Source organism: Colius striatus, chromosome 20, assembly GCF_028858725.1.
Source record: "Colius striatus isolate bColStr4 chromosome 20, bColStr4.1.hap1, whole genome shotgun sequence".
Lineage (NCBI taxonomy): Eukaryota > Metazoa > Chordata > Aves > Coliiformes > Coliidae > Colius > Colius striatus.
The window spans coordinates 449768-467465 of record NC_084778.1 but is presented as its reverse complement, the minus strand read 5'-3'; the positions used below and the strand labels follow the sequence as shown (position 1 = coordinate 467465).

Here is a 17698-nt window from a genome sequence, read left to right as displayed (position 1 = left end):
CAGGCTGCTCAGGCAGGGATCATGTTTCCTTCTTGCACTGCACTGCCCTGACGCAGGACAGCCAGGAGCCCCTGGGCAGGGTGGCATGGAGTGGTGGGGCCGTGCTGTGCTGCATAAGTCCTCATGGGGTGAGGGGATCCCGTCCTGCTGTGCCATGGAGGACAGTGGCACTCACACGCTGTGACCACCAGCATCCCAAGGCCTGCAGCTCTGCAGGAAAATCCCGGAGGGGCTGTACGTCCCAGGGCCGTGCTGTGGGTGGGAGTCGGGTGCTGGTGTTGTGTCAGCTGAGTGCATGGCATCTCCCAGTCCCATCCCTGCCCGGGACCTCTGCTGCATTTCAGGCTCCCAGCACCAGTGGGGCTCCGTGTCACGGCTCAGGGCTGCTGCCAGCACCTGCTGCTACTGGCATCATCTTCAGGGGAGATCCCCCAGGACTGCTTCTCCATTCAAGCATGCCTGCGCACGGATAAAGATGTGCTAATCTTCCCCATGATTCATTTATCATCCCGTGAGGGTAATCTGTTTGGGAATTAGGCTGCTGGCCCTTGACCCTGGTAGCTGACGGCAGACTGAATCATCCAAGTCTGTGGTTGCAGTTTAAAGTATTTCCAGTGCACGAAGCCTAATTGCAAGTGGTGGCTGGTGAATGGGTTTGTTTTGCTCTCCCCAGAATTGCAGGAGCAGTTCCAGCAGTTTGGCCCCAAAGAAGCAATCAGCATGTGACAGAGGAACACGTTGTTAAGTTGTGTGAGTGATTTTATAATACTTAGAATATGATGCTATGGCAACCTGCTACAAATCCCAGATCAAATGAAATTATTTGTGTGCATCCCTGTAACTTTAATCTTTGCAAAGTCTGATACATTTTATGCCTTTGAGGCCACTGGGCAGATTACTGCAATCAGGCAGAGCTCAGGGTTCAAAGCAAGGAGAGCAAAGGATGAGTGGTTTGCTCCACTCAATCAGGCTACACTTTAGTGTCCTAGAAAGTCAGAGAGCAAACAGTAGAAATCTGTCATCCTCGGCATGTTTTCAGCAGTAGAGTCGTGGTGAGTTTGTAGAGAGGAGAAAGGGAAGAAGCTCGATAAACAATATGGGTGAATTCTCCTATTGTCCCACATTGTTGTAATTCATTCCTTGTGTCAAAAGACTGGATGATGCTGAGAGCTGAAATGAGGTGTAATAGTGTAAGGCAAATTTCATCTGCTTTGCTTTTAAAAAAGAAAGAAAAAATAATGTATGTTGGTTTAATGTAAAATGTCAGACCCTGGGCTGGATTAATGTTTGGGCACAAACTGCTGGGCTTTCCCTAGTGCCTGTGGCTGTGTTGCTGGAGGGGCCTCAACATGACTGCAGCCCTGAATTTCCCCCAGCATCCAGCCAATGTCCCTAGCTAGCACTAAGTCCATTAATTCATGTTGGTCATTGACAAATGAGAACTGTCGATCTGTGTCCTGCTCGTCCCTTCCTTGATGGCAGGTGCTGCAGCTCCCTGCTGCTCCCAGCTCCATCCCGTGATACGGCAGCAGCACGGGCTGGCAGCTGCAGTCCCCTAGCCAGAGCTGCAGGGCCGTGGGCTCCCAGGCACCGCTGGCTCCAGCTGCTCTGCCGTGCAGTCTCTCCTGCAGCCACAGGGACAGATGCCAAGTCCATGCTCTGGGCAGCAGTGCTGCGAAGGGCAGGCTGCGCTCCTGCAGTGCGGGGCTTCGGCTGGGCAGGAGGGTGCAGTGCCTTCCAGCACCCTGCAGCCTGCAGAGGACTTTCTCCCAGATGCTTATGTGTGCGAATGTCTGTGTGTGAATGTGCATGTATGTGTTTCCGGAGATGGAGTCACGTTTCATCAGGAACAGAAATCCTGATGCAAGAGCAGTTATGTGTGCAGGCAGGAGGAGCAGGAGCCAGCCCTTCTTACGCTCTAGTTCCGTCTCTCATTAGCGGGGACACAGCTCAACAGCTCACAGAGGTGATGGTGGGGTTTTGTACTTGCTGTTGTACCAGTTATCCAGGAAAACTGCACTGCACAGGGCTCAGCCAAGGAGGGGCTGCAGGCACTCAGGCCTCCCCCACGACCAGCGTGTGTTTGTCACCTGCTGCTGTGAGAGCTGGCACTCGGTGCAGAAGGACAGTGTGGGCAGGAGGTGGGCAGCGGGGCTGGCAGGAGGGGGTGTGGGCAGGAGGTGGGCAATGGGACTGGCAGGAGGGGATGTGGGCAGGAGGTGGGCAATGGGACTGGCAGGAGGGGATGTGGGCAGGAGGTGGGCAGCGGGGCTGGCAGGAGGGCACTGTGGTGGGAGGTTGGGCACAGCCTGTGACAGGAGCCACATGTTTTAGAGAGGGCCTGGCAGGCATCAGTTCCTGGCTGCCGTGCTCGCCGTGCCGGGCCATCCCAGGGCGGGCTGCCATGGGAACCAAACCTTGTTACTGTGAGATAAACAGTTGGGCATTTTGGCCCGGTTTCTGCAGGACTAACCTGGCACGGACGAGAGGAAACAAAATTAAATCTCAGATTTTCTGATTCCCAGAGTAGCATCTGGCAGCACTGCTGCGAGTGGCGGCTTGGTTGTCTGCCTGGGAAACTGTTGGTGAGAAAGGGACGGGGTATTTTGATCAGTGATGGAGGGCTGACGCTGTGCCCGTTTGAGGTTTAGGTGCTGTTTGTGTGGGGCTTGCAGGGTGGATCCGTGGCACAGGGGCTACTCCCCACTTCCCAGTCTCCCATCACCACAATGCCTCTGGCTGCCTCCAAATCCAGCGCCCGTGCCAGGTGCCCTGTTAGCAAAGGGGCCTGTGCTGGGCCGTGCCAAACCCGTGCTGGGGAGTGCCTGGGTGTACGGCGATGTCACCCAGCCCAAAGCCGCCTCCGGCATCCGTGGGGCCCAGACTGCCAGGAGGCCGATCAGCCACGGATCCTGCCCAGGCAGGGAGGGTGCCAGATGGAGGGGAATTGTGGGGATGGATTGTCATAGAAACCCAGCCTGGCTGTCCCCACTGTGCTGGCCAGCAGAGCCCAGCACCACCGCACCGGCCCAGCCCCACAGCCGCGCTCCTGAGGACAGAGCCCAGGCATCCAGTGGGACAGCGAGGGCTCCCTGTGTTCCCTGGGCACAAGGCTCTTCAGATGACTTTTGTCATTTTTTTATGCTGCCTTTTTTTTTTCTCAGATTCAAGATATAATTTAACAGGCAGCCCTTACGCCTGCAGCTTTGCTAAGGAAGATAAGCCCTTATCTCCCGCCTCGTGCTCTTGCTCAGGGCATGGGGGAAGCTGACAAGTCTGCCTTTGGTTTTTCAGGAAGCAGGAGCTGCTGAACAGCACGGATGTGTCTGTCCCAGAGCGGCCGCTGTCCCCCCCCCTCACCGCCCCCCCGACCATGAAGGTGAGTGTGCGGGCGGCGCTGCGCCGGGCTGTGGGCGCGGGTCCGGCCAGGCGCTGCTTTTGGAAGCTGAAGCTGGTGAGGAGCGGCACTTCCAACGCAGCGGCTGTATGGATTTGGGCTGTTCCCGAGGGAGCAGCAGTAGGTGGTTTCTGGAGTTCAGCCTGCAGCATGTTCAGACACCATCAGCGGCAGCGGGGCGTGCGTGCTGCTGGGGCCCATCCTGCACTGCCGCTCTCCTTACGCAATCGTGAGCGTGGTGCCGAGCAGGGTGCAGGAGCCCAGCCAGAGCTGTTATCCTGCCAATAGCCCGCACTGGGTGCCACGGTGGGTGCCAGCTTGCCAGCAAGAGGCTGCTGGCTCGTCCTGGGGCAGGTGCTGCTGCATGGCTTGACCCACTGCTCAGCCCTGCTGGGGACCACTTGGCCGCCGCCTTCTGCTGTGGTGGAAGGAGCAAGTCACAGGACAGGACGTGTCTCCTCTGCTCTGCCCATGCCGGGCTGCCTCTGCAGGGCTCTGGCCCTCCCGCGTTTTCCCAGTGGGAGAGAGTCACAAGCAGCTTGATCAGGCCTGCAAGCTGATCGTGCTTGAGCTGGGGTTGACTGAGCACCTATCATAGAACCATTCTGGTTGGAAAAGACCTTTAAGTTCAACGAATCCAACCACTCACCTCACACTGCCAAGCCCATCACTAAAACATGTCCCTCAGCACCTCATCTATGCATCCTTTAAATATCTCCAGGGATGGTGACTCCACTACCTCCCTGGGCAGCCTGTTCCAGTGCTTCATAATCCTCTCAGTGAAAAAGTTCTTCCACCTCCACAGCTCCCAGCTCGCATTTATCTCACTCGCGCAGTCTCAGGCAGCAGGGAGCGTGCAGCCCTGTGCCGAGCAGGGCGATGCGGAGAGCCGGGTGGTGACCTGGGGCAAAGCTTCAGAGTGAATTCAGCAGGAAAAGTCAATTTGAGACATGGAAATGAATGGGAAAATGGGATAAATGCAGCGTGGGTTCATCGTGAGTAGCTTCTGTCAGAGCAACCCAAGACATTTCTGCGATACGACAGTTTCCAGACAAAGGCAATTGTAGCTCTTCTCCCTGGGTTGCTGCCGAGCGCTCAATATGCTGCCACACGGGAAATTACTCATTAAGTGGAGAAGATGAGGTGGATGTGAGGATTATGAGGCGGCTGAGAACCTGGTTAAATGGTTGTTAAGAGCAAGTGGGCTTGGAAATGAGAGTATTGAGTTGGAGGAGTTTATTAGTGGAGCTTCTGCGGGTTTGGCTTATTTAGGGTTTTGTGTGTGACCTGGGTGCACGAAGCAGCAGGAGCTGACACAGGGCACTGGTGACATGAGCTGTGGCACCTCATTGGGCTGCGGAGGAGGGTGAGGGGCTCTGGGGGGGTTTGAAGCTGGGAGGGATGGGAGAGGATGGGGACGTGCCTTGAGGAGAGCTTGCCAGCAGTGGGAGCATCATCCTGGGCACATTGCATTTGCCTTTGCCCTGCTGTGTTTTAAATGGCAATTCTACCCTTCAGTAAGCAGGTTAGCTGAGCAGGCTGAGCCTGGCCATGCAGGAGTGGAGGCAGCCCCAGGGCCTGGGTCTGCTCCCTGGCCAGGTGCTGCTGCAGGAGGGGTTCTGGGGGCAAGACCCCAGGCATGCTGTGGGCCAGGAGGGAGCTGGGACCTTGTGGGGCAGCGGGATATCAGGCTCTTCAAGGACATTTAAACTTCAGTTAAAGGCTTCCCTCAGCTTGGCAAGATTGGCATGGAAACTTATGGAAAGCCTGACATGGGAAAAGTGTGTAGATGCTGCTCCATGTGCTTCAGGTAATATAAGCTCACCCAAAGCAAATGCTGAGGTTTTTCTTCTCATGCATCTCAAAGACGGCTGTTCCTTCCTGCATCACAAGACACACAGGCCCATCTCCCTGTGGGTGCTGTGGCTGGAGGAGAGGCTGGTGATGGCTTTGGCTGAGGAGATGCTGGTCTCAACTTGGGCAGAGCTGGAGGCTGCCTGTTCCACTGCCGGTTCTTCATTTTTATAATCATGTATTTAAAGCAATTAAAAGGTGATTGTGGACTGCTTTACAGCAGGATTAAAGGGTTCCAAAATCTTTGCAGATGGCACAGGTTGTCCTTTTGGAAAGGTGAGGCAGAGCTGGAAGCCTGCAGCATGTGTCCCTCTTTCCATCCCTCAGCACCCACGGCACTGGCGATGGCAGAGTCTCTGTGGCTGCTGGTGCTGGCACCCCAGCCAGGCAGCACAGGGGAAGGGAGACCCTGTGTCTTGGCTGTATGCTGCTTTGCCAGATGCAGGTTGCTCCAGAGATGCAAAACAGAGATAAATCCGTATGGTCTTCAGGCAAAGGGCTGTCTGTGGGCCACTGGGTTGGTTTGTGCGGCTGCTGGTTTGGAGCTTCTCTGTGCCCTGCTGCTGCTTTGGCCTCAGTTACTGTCAGCTCTTGAAAGGCAGAGGCTGATGTATGTTTCCTGACATTTGAGAGATGGACCTGGAGATGCCTGGGAGAGGAGATGTCAGGGATTAAAGGAGCCATTAGCTCAATGAAGGGAAGCCTGGGGCGACTTTGAGGTTAAGAGGCAGAGACCTTGTCCTCCTGGAGATGTCGTCTTGGTCCCCTGGGCTGTGGTTGGTGCAGGGGATGTTGGGTGGTCATTCAGTGTGACTGAGCCTGTGATAGGTACAAGTGCATGGAGCTAACATCCTGGGTGCCTTTCCTGTTCTTCTCTGTGCTCGGTAAACTTTACTGTGCTTCCCAGAGATCTGTGCAAGACTGTTGCAGAGAGGGATAGCAGCTCCTGGGTCAGCAGGTTGGGTTGTGCTGAGCTGACTCTGAAAGGATTAACAATGGGGATTCATTCAGCTCTTTTGGAAGGGCTGTGACTTTTTTGCATGTACAGGTTTCCATATGGAGAATTTGGATTTTCTGCCTCCTGTTCCTGCTGCAGCTCTGCAATATGCATCCCCCCACGGGGCTCTGCATCCTGCTGTGGGGCCAGTACATCCCGGCAGGATTTGTGCCCTGCAAACCCTCCCCAGCTTCCTGTCCAACCTGTTCCAGGCCTTTTGCCTCCTGGGGAGCCACCCTTTGAAATAACAAAGCAGCATTGCTGCCGTGCCCCTGCCTTGGAGAAACATTAACGAAGGGAGGTGCTGGGGCCGTGCAGGGATGGCTGGGCTGGCGCTGGCAGCGCTGCCGGTGTCGCTGAGGCAGGCTGGTGGCAGCAGCAGCCATGGCTGTGTGGCTGCTGCCAGGCAGGGGTGACGCCGGGAAGGTGACGGATCTCCTCCAGGGCCTTCTGGTGAGTGCTCAGCGAGCGCGAGGGCAGCGCTGGGGAGTGCTGGCGGAGCCTGGAAGCTCCTGCCTGCTGCAGGAGTTTCTTCCTGGGTGTCGTTTCCTCCAGCAATCTTCAAAGCGGGCACTCCCTGTCTGTGCTGCAGCTTCTGCTCTGAGCGCTCCTGTGTGCGGGCACCCGCTCCTGCAGCTCGCCCTGGGGAGCTGGGGCGGTTGAACAGACCCTGTGCTCAGCCAGCCCAGCCTTGGGCCCTCTGTCTGGCCTCGTGCTGCCAGAGAAGGGTTGTGTACTTTTCTGTGCTGAAGCTCTGGGATGTGACTGTCCATCCCCTCTCACACTGCCAGTGTAGCTCTCAGTGCTGAGGGGTGAAGGACACATGATCAGGAAAGAAACAGCAGCCGTACTATTTTGGGTTGAGTATCCCACGTTTCTGAGGTTGTTAAGCTGCTGGCAGGTTTGTCCTGCTGAAGGTGCCAGGGGAGATGCTGTCCTCTCTGCTCTTGGCTTTGGTTGCATTTAAGAAGCAGATGTGAGTCTAGTTTGGAGCAGACAGTCTCGGTGACCCAAGCAGGGTGAGTGTAACCTTTTCTGCCTGCTGTGCCCTAGGCCTTACAGAGGTGTAACTGTCCCCACTGGGATTGCCAAAGTAATTGTGGCCCGGTAAGGCTGGCTTTAAGTATGCACAAATCCCTGAATGTTGTCAAATACCTGCATGCATTTTGTGCTGGGCTGTGTTGTAGCAGGTGGATGTGGTGCTGCTGCGTGGTTTGGATCTCTGGCTCTGGCTGATGGTGGAGTAGGACCTGGAAACTATGGTAATTGTCTCAAAAAGCATTTGTGCACCCCAGGGACCTGAAGATAAACCAGAACCCAGACAAAGTTCAGAATAAGGCCAGGAGCAAACATGGGGTAGAGGAGAGGTGGGGGGAGGAAGAGGGACAGGAGGGATGGGGCTGCTGCGTCATGTCTGCAGAAAAGTCACTTGCTGGTTTACTGGGAGTGCCCCAGCATTTACAGCCCTAGTTTGACTAGGTAGTTTATTTGCATGTACTTGAGAGCAGTCAAAGGTGAGTGAGGGATGGGGATGGTCCAGCCAAGGTTCAGCAGTTGCTGTGCCGGAGGGGTGACCCTGCTGGTGCCCAGCGAGTCAGGAGGATGGTGCGTGTTGGCAGAGCGCCCGTTTCCCTCAGCTGCATGTGCTGGTGGGGCCTGTGCCCATCACATGGGTCAAGCCCTTGTCTGCTGTGTCTGAACATCACGTTAGGACTCAGTGGGAAAGGTGGCTGGTGCCTGCTGAGCCCCACAGCAGCTCAGCAATGTGCTGACCCACAGCAGGACTGGGGGCCCTTTGAGAGCACAGGTAGATGAGGGCAGGAACAGATTTTCATGAAGTCTCCCCTTGCCCGGAGGAACACATGGCTCAGCAGGACAGACAACTTTAGCTCCTCTCCTGGAGAGGTGACAACCACCAGCTCTTCCTGGGCTGAGTTTGGTTCTTGTCCCTGAGCCCCTGCTCTGTGTTGCCACAGGCACAGGAGCCACATGTTTTGTGTGTGCCACAGTGCTGGGGATGCTTAGGGGATGGCAAAGCCATCTGGGTTTTCTCCTTCCCTGACCCCAAGGTCCCAGTGCCCACTGTGCAGTGCATGGCAGAGCTGTGGCACGTGGCTGCAGCCAGGACTCCCCATCCCTTCCTCCTGCCAGCTTCTCCCATGCACAGGATTGCACTGGCAGCTCCATGCTCTCTTTGGTATCTCCAGCCAGTGTTACTGCAGAGAGCTGGAAAACACAGACCTTTGGGGCTGAGAATACACCCAGGGAAGAGAACGAACCCAAAGAGATTGTTCAGGCAAGAGTGCCAACGCTGCTGTGATTAGAAAAGCAAGTGACTGAGGAGCCATTATCAAACTGTACACAGAGTGACTGGGAAATTGTTGGGGTGGAGTGTTCTTAGTAATGGTGAGCTGCAGCAGTGAAGCCCGAGCTCTGTGGCAAGCTGGCCAGCAGCTCCCGTGGCCAGCAGCCAGCTGTGTGCAAGCGGGGAGTGGGGCGAGTGCTGCAGCATCACTCAGCTTGTCTTCTCATGGATTTTGGGAATGAACTGCAGAGCAGGAGCAGTGAGGGAGGTGGGGAGCTGTGCTGCTCACTGCCCCGTGCGCTGCCTGTGCTGGGCCACTTGCTGTGGGGTGGTCATAGACCCTGGAGGCCCAGGGCAGCTATGAGACTCCATCCCTGCCTGGCAGCAGGGCTGCACGGGGGTCTTGGGGTCACACACTGACTGGATAGGGTATCTTCCTATTCCTGTTGAGGGTCAGAGCCAGAGTGTCTAGTATGGGCTGGAGGGTCTGGTGTCAGTGCCTTGGTGAGGCATGGGCTGTCTGGCCTCCTGTCTGCTTTCCTTGAACAGGACATGTCCTTCTTTTCTTTTTCAGTCTGCAGAATTCTTTGAAATGCTGGAAAAAATGCAGGTGAGCAGCAGCATGCATGTGGGTTGTCCCCCCCAGGAGAGGCGGCAAGCACAGAGCTCCCCCAGCACCCCGACACTGAAGATGCTGGGAGGCCTGGTCCAACCGGGCTGTGATTCGGATTGTTGCCCAGTCCCTGGTGCTGTGTGAGCTCTGCTGAAAGGGGCACAGCGGCCACTTCCCACCTCAGACCACGCAGGAGAGCTGTGCAGAAGTGCACCGGTGTGCAGGGAAGAGCAGTGGGGTCAGCAGCATCTTCCTCCATCACCCCGAGCAGTTTTGCAGAAGGAGGTTTAGGGGCACGTGCTCCACGTGTTCCCGTTGCTCCCTGGTGAGGTCAGGTCACTGCTGCCCATCTTTGCGAGCATGGGCTGTGGTAAAGAGCACAGCTGGGCCTGGCATCGCCTCAGTACCCTTCAGGTCAGGGTGAGGCATTCTCTTGTCCCACACTGAAACACATGAGGATCTGCCCCAGAAGGAGAGTTGGAGGGCTGGGCTGTTCCTGGCACGTTCCCTCTCCCCGTGAGAGGGGTGCAGGGGTGCAGCGCTGCCCCCGCTGCTGGGAGTGTGGGTGAGTGCTGACAGGGTTTGGTGCCATACTCCTGCCTGGGACAGGCACGGTGGGACAGCTGGAGCCGTCACCCTGTCACGCCTCTGGGCTGTGGTCCCCACTGTGCAGAGTGATTTGTGTAGCAAAAACCTGTGGTTTTGTCTGTGTGGCTGAAAACATCTCAATTACTCGATCCATTTGTTTTGTTGCAAACAGGCGCCAAAACTTGAAGAACAGAGAACTGGAAGCCAAAAACATAAGGTTGGTTGAAATGTGTTTCTTGTGTGGATCTTTTCAAGTGCTTCCCCCTTATCTCAGGGCTTTAATGTGTATAGTCAGAGACAGTCACTCAAACGACTAAAAAGGATTTAAATGTGGTTTAAAACCAGGGCACTGATTGAATTGCAAAGATGAGAGTGTGGCCTGTAAATCCCTAATCCAGCTTTGTGTCCAAACCTGTGTATTTCAGTGGTGAGCTGTGTAAAATCTGCTCAGTTTACAGCAGCAACAGTCCCTTTGGAACGGGACTTGGTGTGCTGCAGCGCTTCGCTCAGCCCTGGGCCGTGTCGCTGCGCTGTGTCTGGGGCAGCGCGGTGGCACCGCTCCCAGGGCTCTCACCCGCTGCCACTTGGGTCAGGGCCCCCCTTGGCACGAGGCTCTCTGGGCTGTGGCTTCAAGGCTGTGGCCTGAAGAAGCAGCTGGTGGAGAACAAATGGTCACACGTGGTGTTTTGCTTCTTTTTCACAGGAAGACTACATCCCGTACCCCAGCATCGATGAGGTGAGTGCTGTGAGTGCCAATAATGGGGGAATTGGTGGAGCTGCAGCTTCTGGCAGGAGCTGCACAAAGTGTGTTCCTCCTTCCCACCTTTGTGGCTGCTGCTTTTCCTTGGTAGGACAGAGAGAAGAGGTTTCAGAGAGGGGCTGGATTTGCCCCCTGCAGTGCCAGGGGCTGGGAGCTGCTGTGGGAGCGGGCAGTGGAGGGGCAGGACATGGGGTGATGAGCCCCCACATCCCCACCCCAGTCCTGCCCAGCCCCTCATGGGCATGTCTCTGCAGATCCTGGAGAAGGGCAGCCCGTACCCACTGGTCATCCTGCCCCAGTTTGGGGGGTACTGGATTGAAGATCCGGAAAACCTCGGCACACCCACCTCATCTGACAGCAGCATCTGCGAGGAGGAGGAGGAGAACCTCAGCCCCAGCACCTATGGCTACAAGCTGGAGTGCAAAGGAGAGGCCAGAGCCTACAGGAAGCATTTCCTGGGGAAGGTGGGTGCAAGGAGAGGAGGATGGCGGGATCGCAGCTGTGGCAGTGATGGCCACACGCACACAGCCTTTGTCCCCGGGGCACGGGGTGGTCATACCGGCTCCTGCCTGCCCATCCGTGGGGTCCTGGGGTTCAGCCAGACACAGGGGACTTGATGTGGAACCCACCTGCTCTGCTGCTCACAGTCTTGTAATCCTATTTTTCCCTCTGCACAAACCTGAGAGCTGAGTGCTAAAGTCAGAGGGATTAAAGTGCTGATTCCCACGAGGAGAGTGTGGGAGTGTGTGACCCTGAGGGTGGGAGGGTGCAGGGGTGGCAGGTGAGTGCTCTGCCCTGGCCAGACCCCAGGGCAGTGTCTGTGCCTCTTCCACTACTAATGTCCTGCTTTCTATTTTTAGGATCATTTAAATTTTTATTGTACAGCCAGCAGCCTAGGAAATCTGATCCTATCTATTAAATGTGAGGAGGCAGATGGCACTGAATATTTAAGGATTATACTCAGGTATGGGGGAAAAAAGGCTTGTTTAACAAAATATTTTCTCTCTGGGAGTTCCTTGTTTTGTTTGTGCAGGAAGTGTTGGAGCTGGGCTGGCAGCACACGGGCTGCTGCACGCAGAGCGGCACGGGGTGGGATGTGAAACAGCAACAGCAGCATCTTTTACTGTTTCTGTGCTGGGGCTGCCTAATAATGAGCACAAGACTTTGATCCATTGCTCATCCTGCTGAAACTGAGCATAAACCTCCCCGTGACACGGGATAATGCCAGTCACACCTATCGCCACCCCCCTCTAAGCTGTCAGGACGCAGCACGTCTGAACAGTTGTGTCATTTCCCTCCAAACTACGAATATTTTAAGAACTGCAGAGATGAGAAGAAAAATCGAGCCTTTGTGTACTAACCGGGCCCAACGTTGGAGCACCACTGCGTGCAGGCCCTGGGGCTGGTGAGGGGGCTGCGGCTGCCGCCCCTGCCTCTGGCACTCCCTGATATCTGCACCTTGCTGTTTCTTTGCTAGGTCCAAAGTGAAGACGTTGCATGAAAGGATTCCCCTTGCAGGATTTAGCAAGCTCCCCAGTATCCCCCAGATTGCAAAGGTAAAATGCTGAGCTGGGCTGGGATGCCTGCAGCAAAGCCCAGGCTGCTGCAGTGTTGGTTGGCATTGGGCTCCTGCAGTCGGAGGCTGGATCTGGCTCCTTCATAAGACATCCAGAGCCTTGTGGTGCAGTTTTGGTGGGACAGGGGTGTCTGCTCTGGTGCTCACTGCTCTTTCTCCTTTGCACAGGCCTTCTGTGATGATGCTTCTGGGCTGAAGTTTAACCCAGTTCTGTACCCCAAGGTGAGGAAACTTACCCAAGTCTGTTGCATATTTGGCAGAGAGGGTCGAATAGGGTTAATTCTTCCCTTTTCTCCAAGATTCAATAGTGACTTTGATCCAGAGCATGAATGTCTGTACTGCCTAACTCTCTGGCTTTGTGAGAGCCACGAGCCATGCAGCAGTGGCAGGCTGTGCATGCCTCTGGGCTCACTCGCTCGCCCTGGGATCGCTTCTCCTGCGTGCTCTGGTGCTGCCGTAGAGACCCGTTCCCAGGAAGTTACAAAGCAAACACATCATTTTCAAGGGGCTTTTTTTGTGGCAAGCCTTCTCTGAGGCAGGCACAGCAGTAAGCTGTAAGGCAGTTTCACCACCCTTTCATGTAGCCAAGGTCAAACCAATTTTATTCACCTGCTGTTGTTATTGGTGTTGCTATCAAACCCTGATCTGGAGGTCTGAGACCAGCTGATGCCCAGCTAGGGAGGATAAATGTCCCTGTCTCTGTCCTGCAGAGCTGGGACACTGCAGGAACTGCCCTTATTTGCACCAAAAAGCCCTAAACTTCCCCCAGAAAACCTCTAAGAGGTTGTGGCCCTCTCACCTCCCTCCTATGCCTGGGTACCAGCTTGTGCCCACCTGAAGCCCCTGCTGCCCAGGCAGAATGCTGGTGATGGAGGCTGCAGGGATGCTGATAAGCAGATTAGGGCCACCATTGAAAACTTTTGGCCTAATTATGTGACAATTTGGCTCTTGCCCACCTTCTGGTGCCTTGGTGCTGCTGGGCTGTGGCTGTGCCCGTGGGGGCTCTGGGGGGCTCTGGGCTGCTGCTGGCCATGCAGAGCTGAACCATAGCTGCGAGTGATGGCAAGCACCAAGCAAAGCCTTGCCTGCCCAGCAGCAGCAAGGGTGTCATCGTTTGCACCACCAAATGAAAGAGCTGTGTTGTTTCACTGCAGGCGTCCCAGATGATAGTGTCTTATGATGAGCATGAGGTCAACAACACGTTCAAGTTCGGTGTGATCTATCAGAAGTTCAGGCAGGTGAGTCATGCCCGTGCTGTGCTGCTGGGGCACATCCTGCCTGCGTCTCAGAAGTGCAAACCTGGCCCTGCAGTTAATTCTGTCGTGTCCATCACGCTGTGTTGCTGCGTGTCCTCACTAATAGTGCCGTTCTTGTTGCTTGGATGTTTCCCTGACTCATTGAAAAATGATGTGACTGAAAAAAATTCAGTGTGGAAATCAGCCCACAAGCTGCTGTAGGGAAAAGTGGATGTGAAAATGGGTTTCAGCAGGCATGATATTTTCATCTGATGTATGTTCAGGCAGAGAAACAGTTCCGTTCAGGCTGTGGGCTATGGAGACAAGCTGAAAATGCTGTCATTAGCTGAGGGACTCCGGATGGGGAGCACGGAGGCAACTGAGTCTTGTAACTCACCAGGGATTATTCTGACAGGCACTCTAATTATCTTTACATATTGCATTTTATTTTGGATTGAGTAACTCACACAAGACCGTAATTAATGTCTCATTGTTTTGAAATATAGCACACAAGGGGTGACTAAGGATTTTCCAGCTGAGGGTTCATTTGTGTTTTGGTGTTTCCCAAACATTATCCCAAGGTCCTTGCTGTTGGTCAGAAGTCGCTCTCAGCAGCATTACCTTTGGGTGCCTGGGTGGGCTGTGACCAGCCCATGGCCCGTGCTGGTGGTGAGCCTGTTGGCACCAGCTGGGAGCTGCTGGGAACGGGCAAGGCTGGGGCTGTCCAAAGATGCACCCTGTGTTTTGTAGACCCAAGAGGAGGAGTTGTTCGGCAATAATGAAGAGAGCGCTGCCTTCAAGAACTTCTTAAGTTTTCTTGGAGACACCATAACGCTCCAGGACTTCAAAGGGTAAGTTAAATAAAAGGAATGATTTTACAAATACATTTAACAAGAGACTATGTCATATATAAAAATATCTGCAGTGTGAGAACAGAAGTCATCTCCCTCATGAGCGGAATGTACAGAGCAGAAGCAAATATAGCTTTGGCTTGTTGTTCAAAGCTGGGGGAGTTTTCCGAAAAAAATGGAGCTGCCAAGGCAAAAAAACTTCCTTTCCTGCAGTTTTGAGGTTGTGAGAAAATCTGGCTATATTCAGCCATAGATGAAAGGCACTTGGTATGGAAAAGTGCCTGGCCCAGTGCTGGGGCACATTCAGGCCGGCACTGCAGTGGCCACGTGGGCTGGCTGGTGAGAGCTGTGGGCTGTGTGGCACAGGCAGCCCACTGCAGCAGCACACACACCGCGGGTCCCATGGCTGTGGGCCCCCGGCACTGCCGTGCTGCACAGTCAGACTGGTGCTGGTGATGCTCGGTTACAGCACACAACTCACAGTCTGTTCTTTCCCATTTTCTCACCACTAGATAAAGCTAAGTGAGCTGACTTGTTCTATCACTGTGTCCCTGACAGCGGCTGGCAGTCGCTGCTAAGCTTGCAATTAATATTCTTTGTTTCTCCCCACCTTTCCCTTCGTCTCCAGGTTTCGAGGAGGTCTGGATGTCAGCCACGGGCAGACGGGAGCAGAGTCTGTGTACACGGTGTTCAGGGACAGGGAGATAATGTTTCATGTCTCTACAAAGCTGCCTTTTACCGAAGGAGACACACAACAAGTAAGAGAGATGAGGTTCCCTGCATGGCAGCGCCTGAGCCGCGGTGCATGGGCACTGCCCAGCCCAGCGCGGCGTGTCCTCCGCGGCGGTGGCAGCGACCACATGGGCTCCTGGTGCAGCACCCTGTGTGCCTGGAGCTGGTGACTGCTTCCCAGGGAGCAGAACCGCCTGGCTTTGCTGACCAAATGTTTTCCCTTTCTGCTCAGCTCCAGAGGAAGAGGCACATTGGCAATGACATCGTGGCAATTATCTTCCAAGAAGAGAACACGCCGTTTGTCCCAGACATGATCGCCTCCAACTTCTTGCATGCCTACATTGTCGTGCAGGTGGAAAACCCCGAGGCAGATAACGCCACGTACAAGGTGAGGGGAGGTGATCTGCACGTGCTGGTTTCCTCGGGGTGCGGGGGCGGCTGTGGGGGGCTGCCCTGCCCGTGTGCTCACCCCGTGTCATACCTGGCCGGAGTGGAACGTGCACCTGTACACACACACACGGTTTATCTGTGCGTTGTTGCATCATGTGTGTGTGTAGACATGCCCACGTGTATAAGATACACAATACCATGCTTACTTACTAAAGATTTTTGATGCTGCTCAGTATTTGATTGAGCCTCAGAGCAGCTCAAACCCGCCTAATACATCGCTCAAGTCCAGGTGTCATAAACCATCTCATCTCTGTGTTTGCTGTGAAGAGATCCAGGCAGACAGAATTTTTCAAATGGAAAGCATGTTGCTCAGAGCCACAAATGAAAGCAGAATTAATGGAAAATAAATGTAAATAGCTGTGCATGGTTAACCCTCTGGTGAAAGTGGGAGTGGTGGCTGATGAGGGCTGGGAGGAACGGCTTCTCCGGTGAGGTCAGGGCTCGGGGATGCTCTGTGGCTCACTGACACAGGGGCACCTGGTCTGGGAGAGCATCACCCACCCCACGCCAGTCATCCTGGGAGAGGGATGTCTCTGTGGTGGGGCTGCCCAGCTGCACCCACTGGAATAATGGCTCCGTGGCTTTGCAGGTGTCGGTCACGGCCCGGGAAGACGTCCCCTCCTTCGGGCCGCCCCTGCCGAGCCCGCCGGTGTTCCGGAAGGTGAGAGATGAGACGAGCAGCATGTTCCAAGCCATTTGAAAGCATATGTTTGCATCTGAGATGTTTTCCCTGCTGAGGGAAAATGTGGCTTCTGGAATTGATGTGCATTAATTTTGATTCATAGTGAAGCCTGTGGGGTCCATGGCAGGGTGGGAGGCTGTGCACCATTGCACAGTGTGACAGCCAGTGCAGGAGGGTTTAACCTAGGGGGGTTTCCCACCAGTGCCCCCACACCTGGAGGGGGCCACAGGGTACTGTGTATGGATGCGTTAGTCTTACAAGAGTAGGTGTGTTCCAGCTCCACTCTCCCCTCTAGGGCCCTGAGTTCCGGGAGTTCCTCCTCACCAAGCTTATCAACGCCGAGAACGCCTGCTGCAAGTCTGACAAGTTTGCCAAGCTGGAGGTAATGCTGCCTGGCCCTGCCTGGCCCTGGGGCACTGTGGTGGGCATGGGGGGCTCTTGGCATTCCTCCACAGAGCCGTGTTCCCTGGCTGAGCCTGTGCAGGGATGAGTGACCGAAGCAGCACATGTCTCAGTGTGCTTGATGGCTGTGGGGTCCCATGGGGGCCAGTGGTGCCCTCGGGGAGGAGGGGATGACTTGTCTGTCCCATGGGTTGACACTGCTGCTCCCACCCCTGGCACCCCAGCTGAGCCCCTTCTTGTTCCCCCAGGACCGGACGCGGGCGGCCTTGTTGGACAACCTCCACGATGAGCTCCATGGGCACACGCAGACCATGCTGGGGCTGGGGCCTGAGGAGGACAAGCTGGAGAATGGGGGTCATGGAGGCTTTCTGGAGTCTTTCAAGGTAAACCCCTGCCCCTTGCCAACAGCACAGCTAAGCAGCAGGTGGGCTGGCAAAGCACATTGTAGTGGAAGATGTGGATGAGTGATGTTGGGCGATGAGAGGCATCATCTGAGAGGAGAGGAGTGGGAGATGTGAGCTCGCTGCTCCCAGTGCCCGTTCAGCCAGTGGACACCTGGGCTGGTCCCACAGGAGCAAACACAGGTTGGCATGTTTGTGGTGTTGGCACATGGCACTGTCCAGGCTGCATTTCCAGAGCCAGCGTGCTCTGGTGTTTGCCCTGTCTCTGGAGGGATCAGGGTTACACTGAGCAACTGTTGGAGGTAGGGACAGTGAGAAGCTGGGCAGTGGGGACGTCCCTGGAAGAGGGGTCAGCACCTGAGTGTCGGGGGGATGCGCCGTTGCCAGACATGTCTGGGGAGGCTGCTGTGCACAGCGGTGGGGGCAGCTGGGGGAGCTGGTGTGTGTGCATCTGGCTGCACCTGCAGGAGGATGTTCAGCAGAGCCCTTGAGCCTGGGCAGTGCGGCCCAGCCGCCGTGACGCTGCTGCGGTGCCTCAGCGTGTCAGCTGCCCCGTGCCTCTGCCCTCCTGCTCTGGGCACCTTGGCTCTGCCTGGAAAAGGTCCTTTCAGCTGCATCCACAGCAGGGACGGGTGCTGGGGTGTGTGGCCATGGCTGGCGCAGTCCTTGGCAGAGGGGCTGCCCTGCCCCTGGCTGTACAGCAACTCCTGCAGTTCCCTGATAGTTTTCTCTGTAGTGCAGAGACCTGTGCAGTGGTGGCTGAGCTGCCTCCCCCTGCACTGTGGGCTGCAGAGGAGGGTGGGCAGCTCCTGAGCCCATGATGGGGATGGAGGCTCAGGAGTGTCCTGCTTTGGT

At 55.5% G+C, this 17698-nt stretch overlaps 1 protein-coding gene across 1 annotated transcript in view; it reads left to right on the top strand.

Moving 5' to 3' along the window:
- The window catches only part of RAP1GAP2 (RAP1 GTPase activating protein 2), a 65182-nt gene that overhangs the window by 38555 nt on the left and 8929 nt on the right, over window positions 1-17698 (top strand). Inside the window, exons 4-18 of the mRNA XM_062012638.1 lie at window positions 3295-3379; window positions 9128-9163; window positions 9927-9971; window positions 10458-10490; window positions 10769-10978; window positions 11375-11478; window positions 11992-12070; window positions 12259-12312; window positions 13245-13328; window positions 14076-14176; window positions 14805-14934; window positions 15141-15296; window positions 15948-16019; window positions 16336-16422; window positions 16691-16825. Coding sequence (XP_061868622.1) covers window positions 3295-3379; window positions 9128-9163; window positions 9927-9971; window positions 10458-10490; window positions 10769-10978; window positions 11375-11478; window positions 11992-12070; window positions 12259-12312; window positions 13245-13328; window positions 14076-14176; window positions 14805-14934; window positions 15141-15296; window positions 15948-16019; window positions 16336-16422; window positions 16691-16825 — 1411 coding nt within the window. The remainder of the gene's footprint in view (window positions 1-3294; window positions 3380-9127; window positions 9164-9926; window positions 9972-10457; window positions 10491-10768; window positions 10979-11374; window positions 11479-11991; window positions 12071-12258; window positions 12313-13244; window positions 13329-14075; window positions 14177-14804; window positions 14935-15140; window positions 15297-15947; window positions 16020-16335; window positions 16423-16690; window positions 16826-17698) is intronic.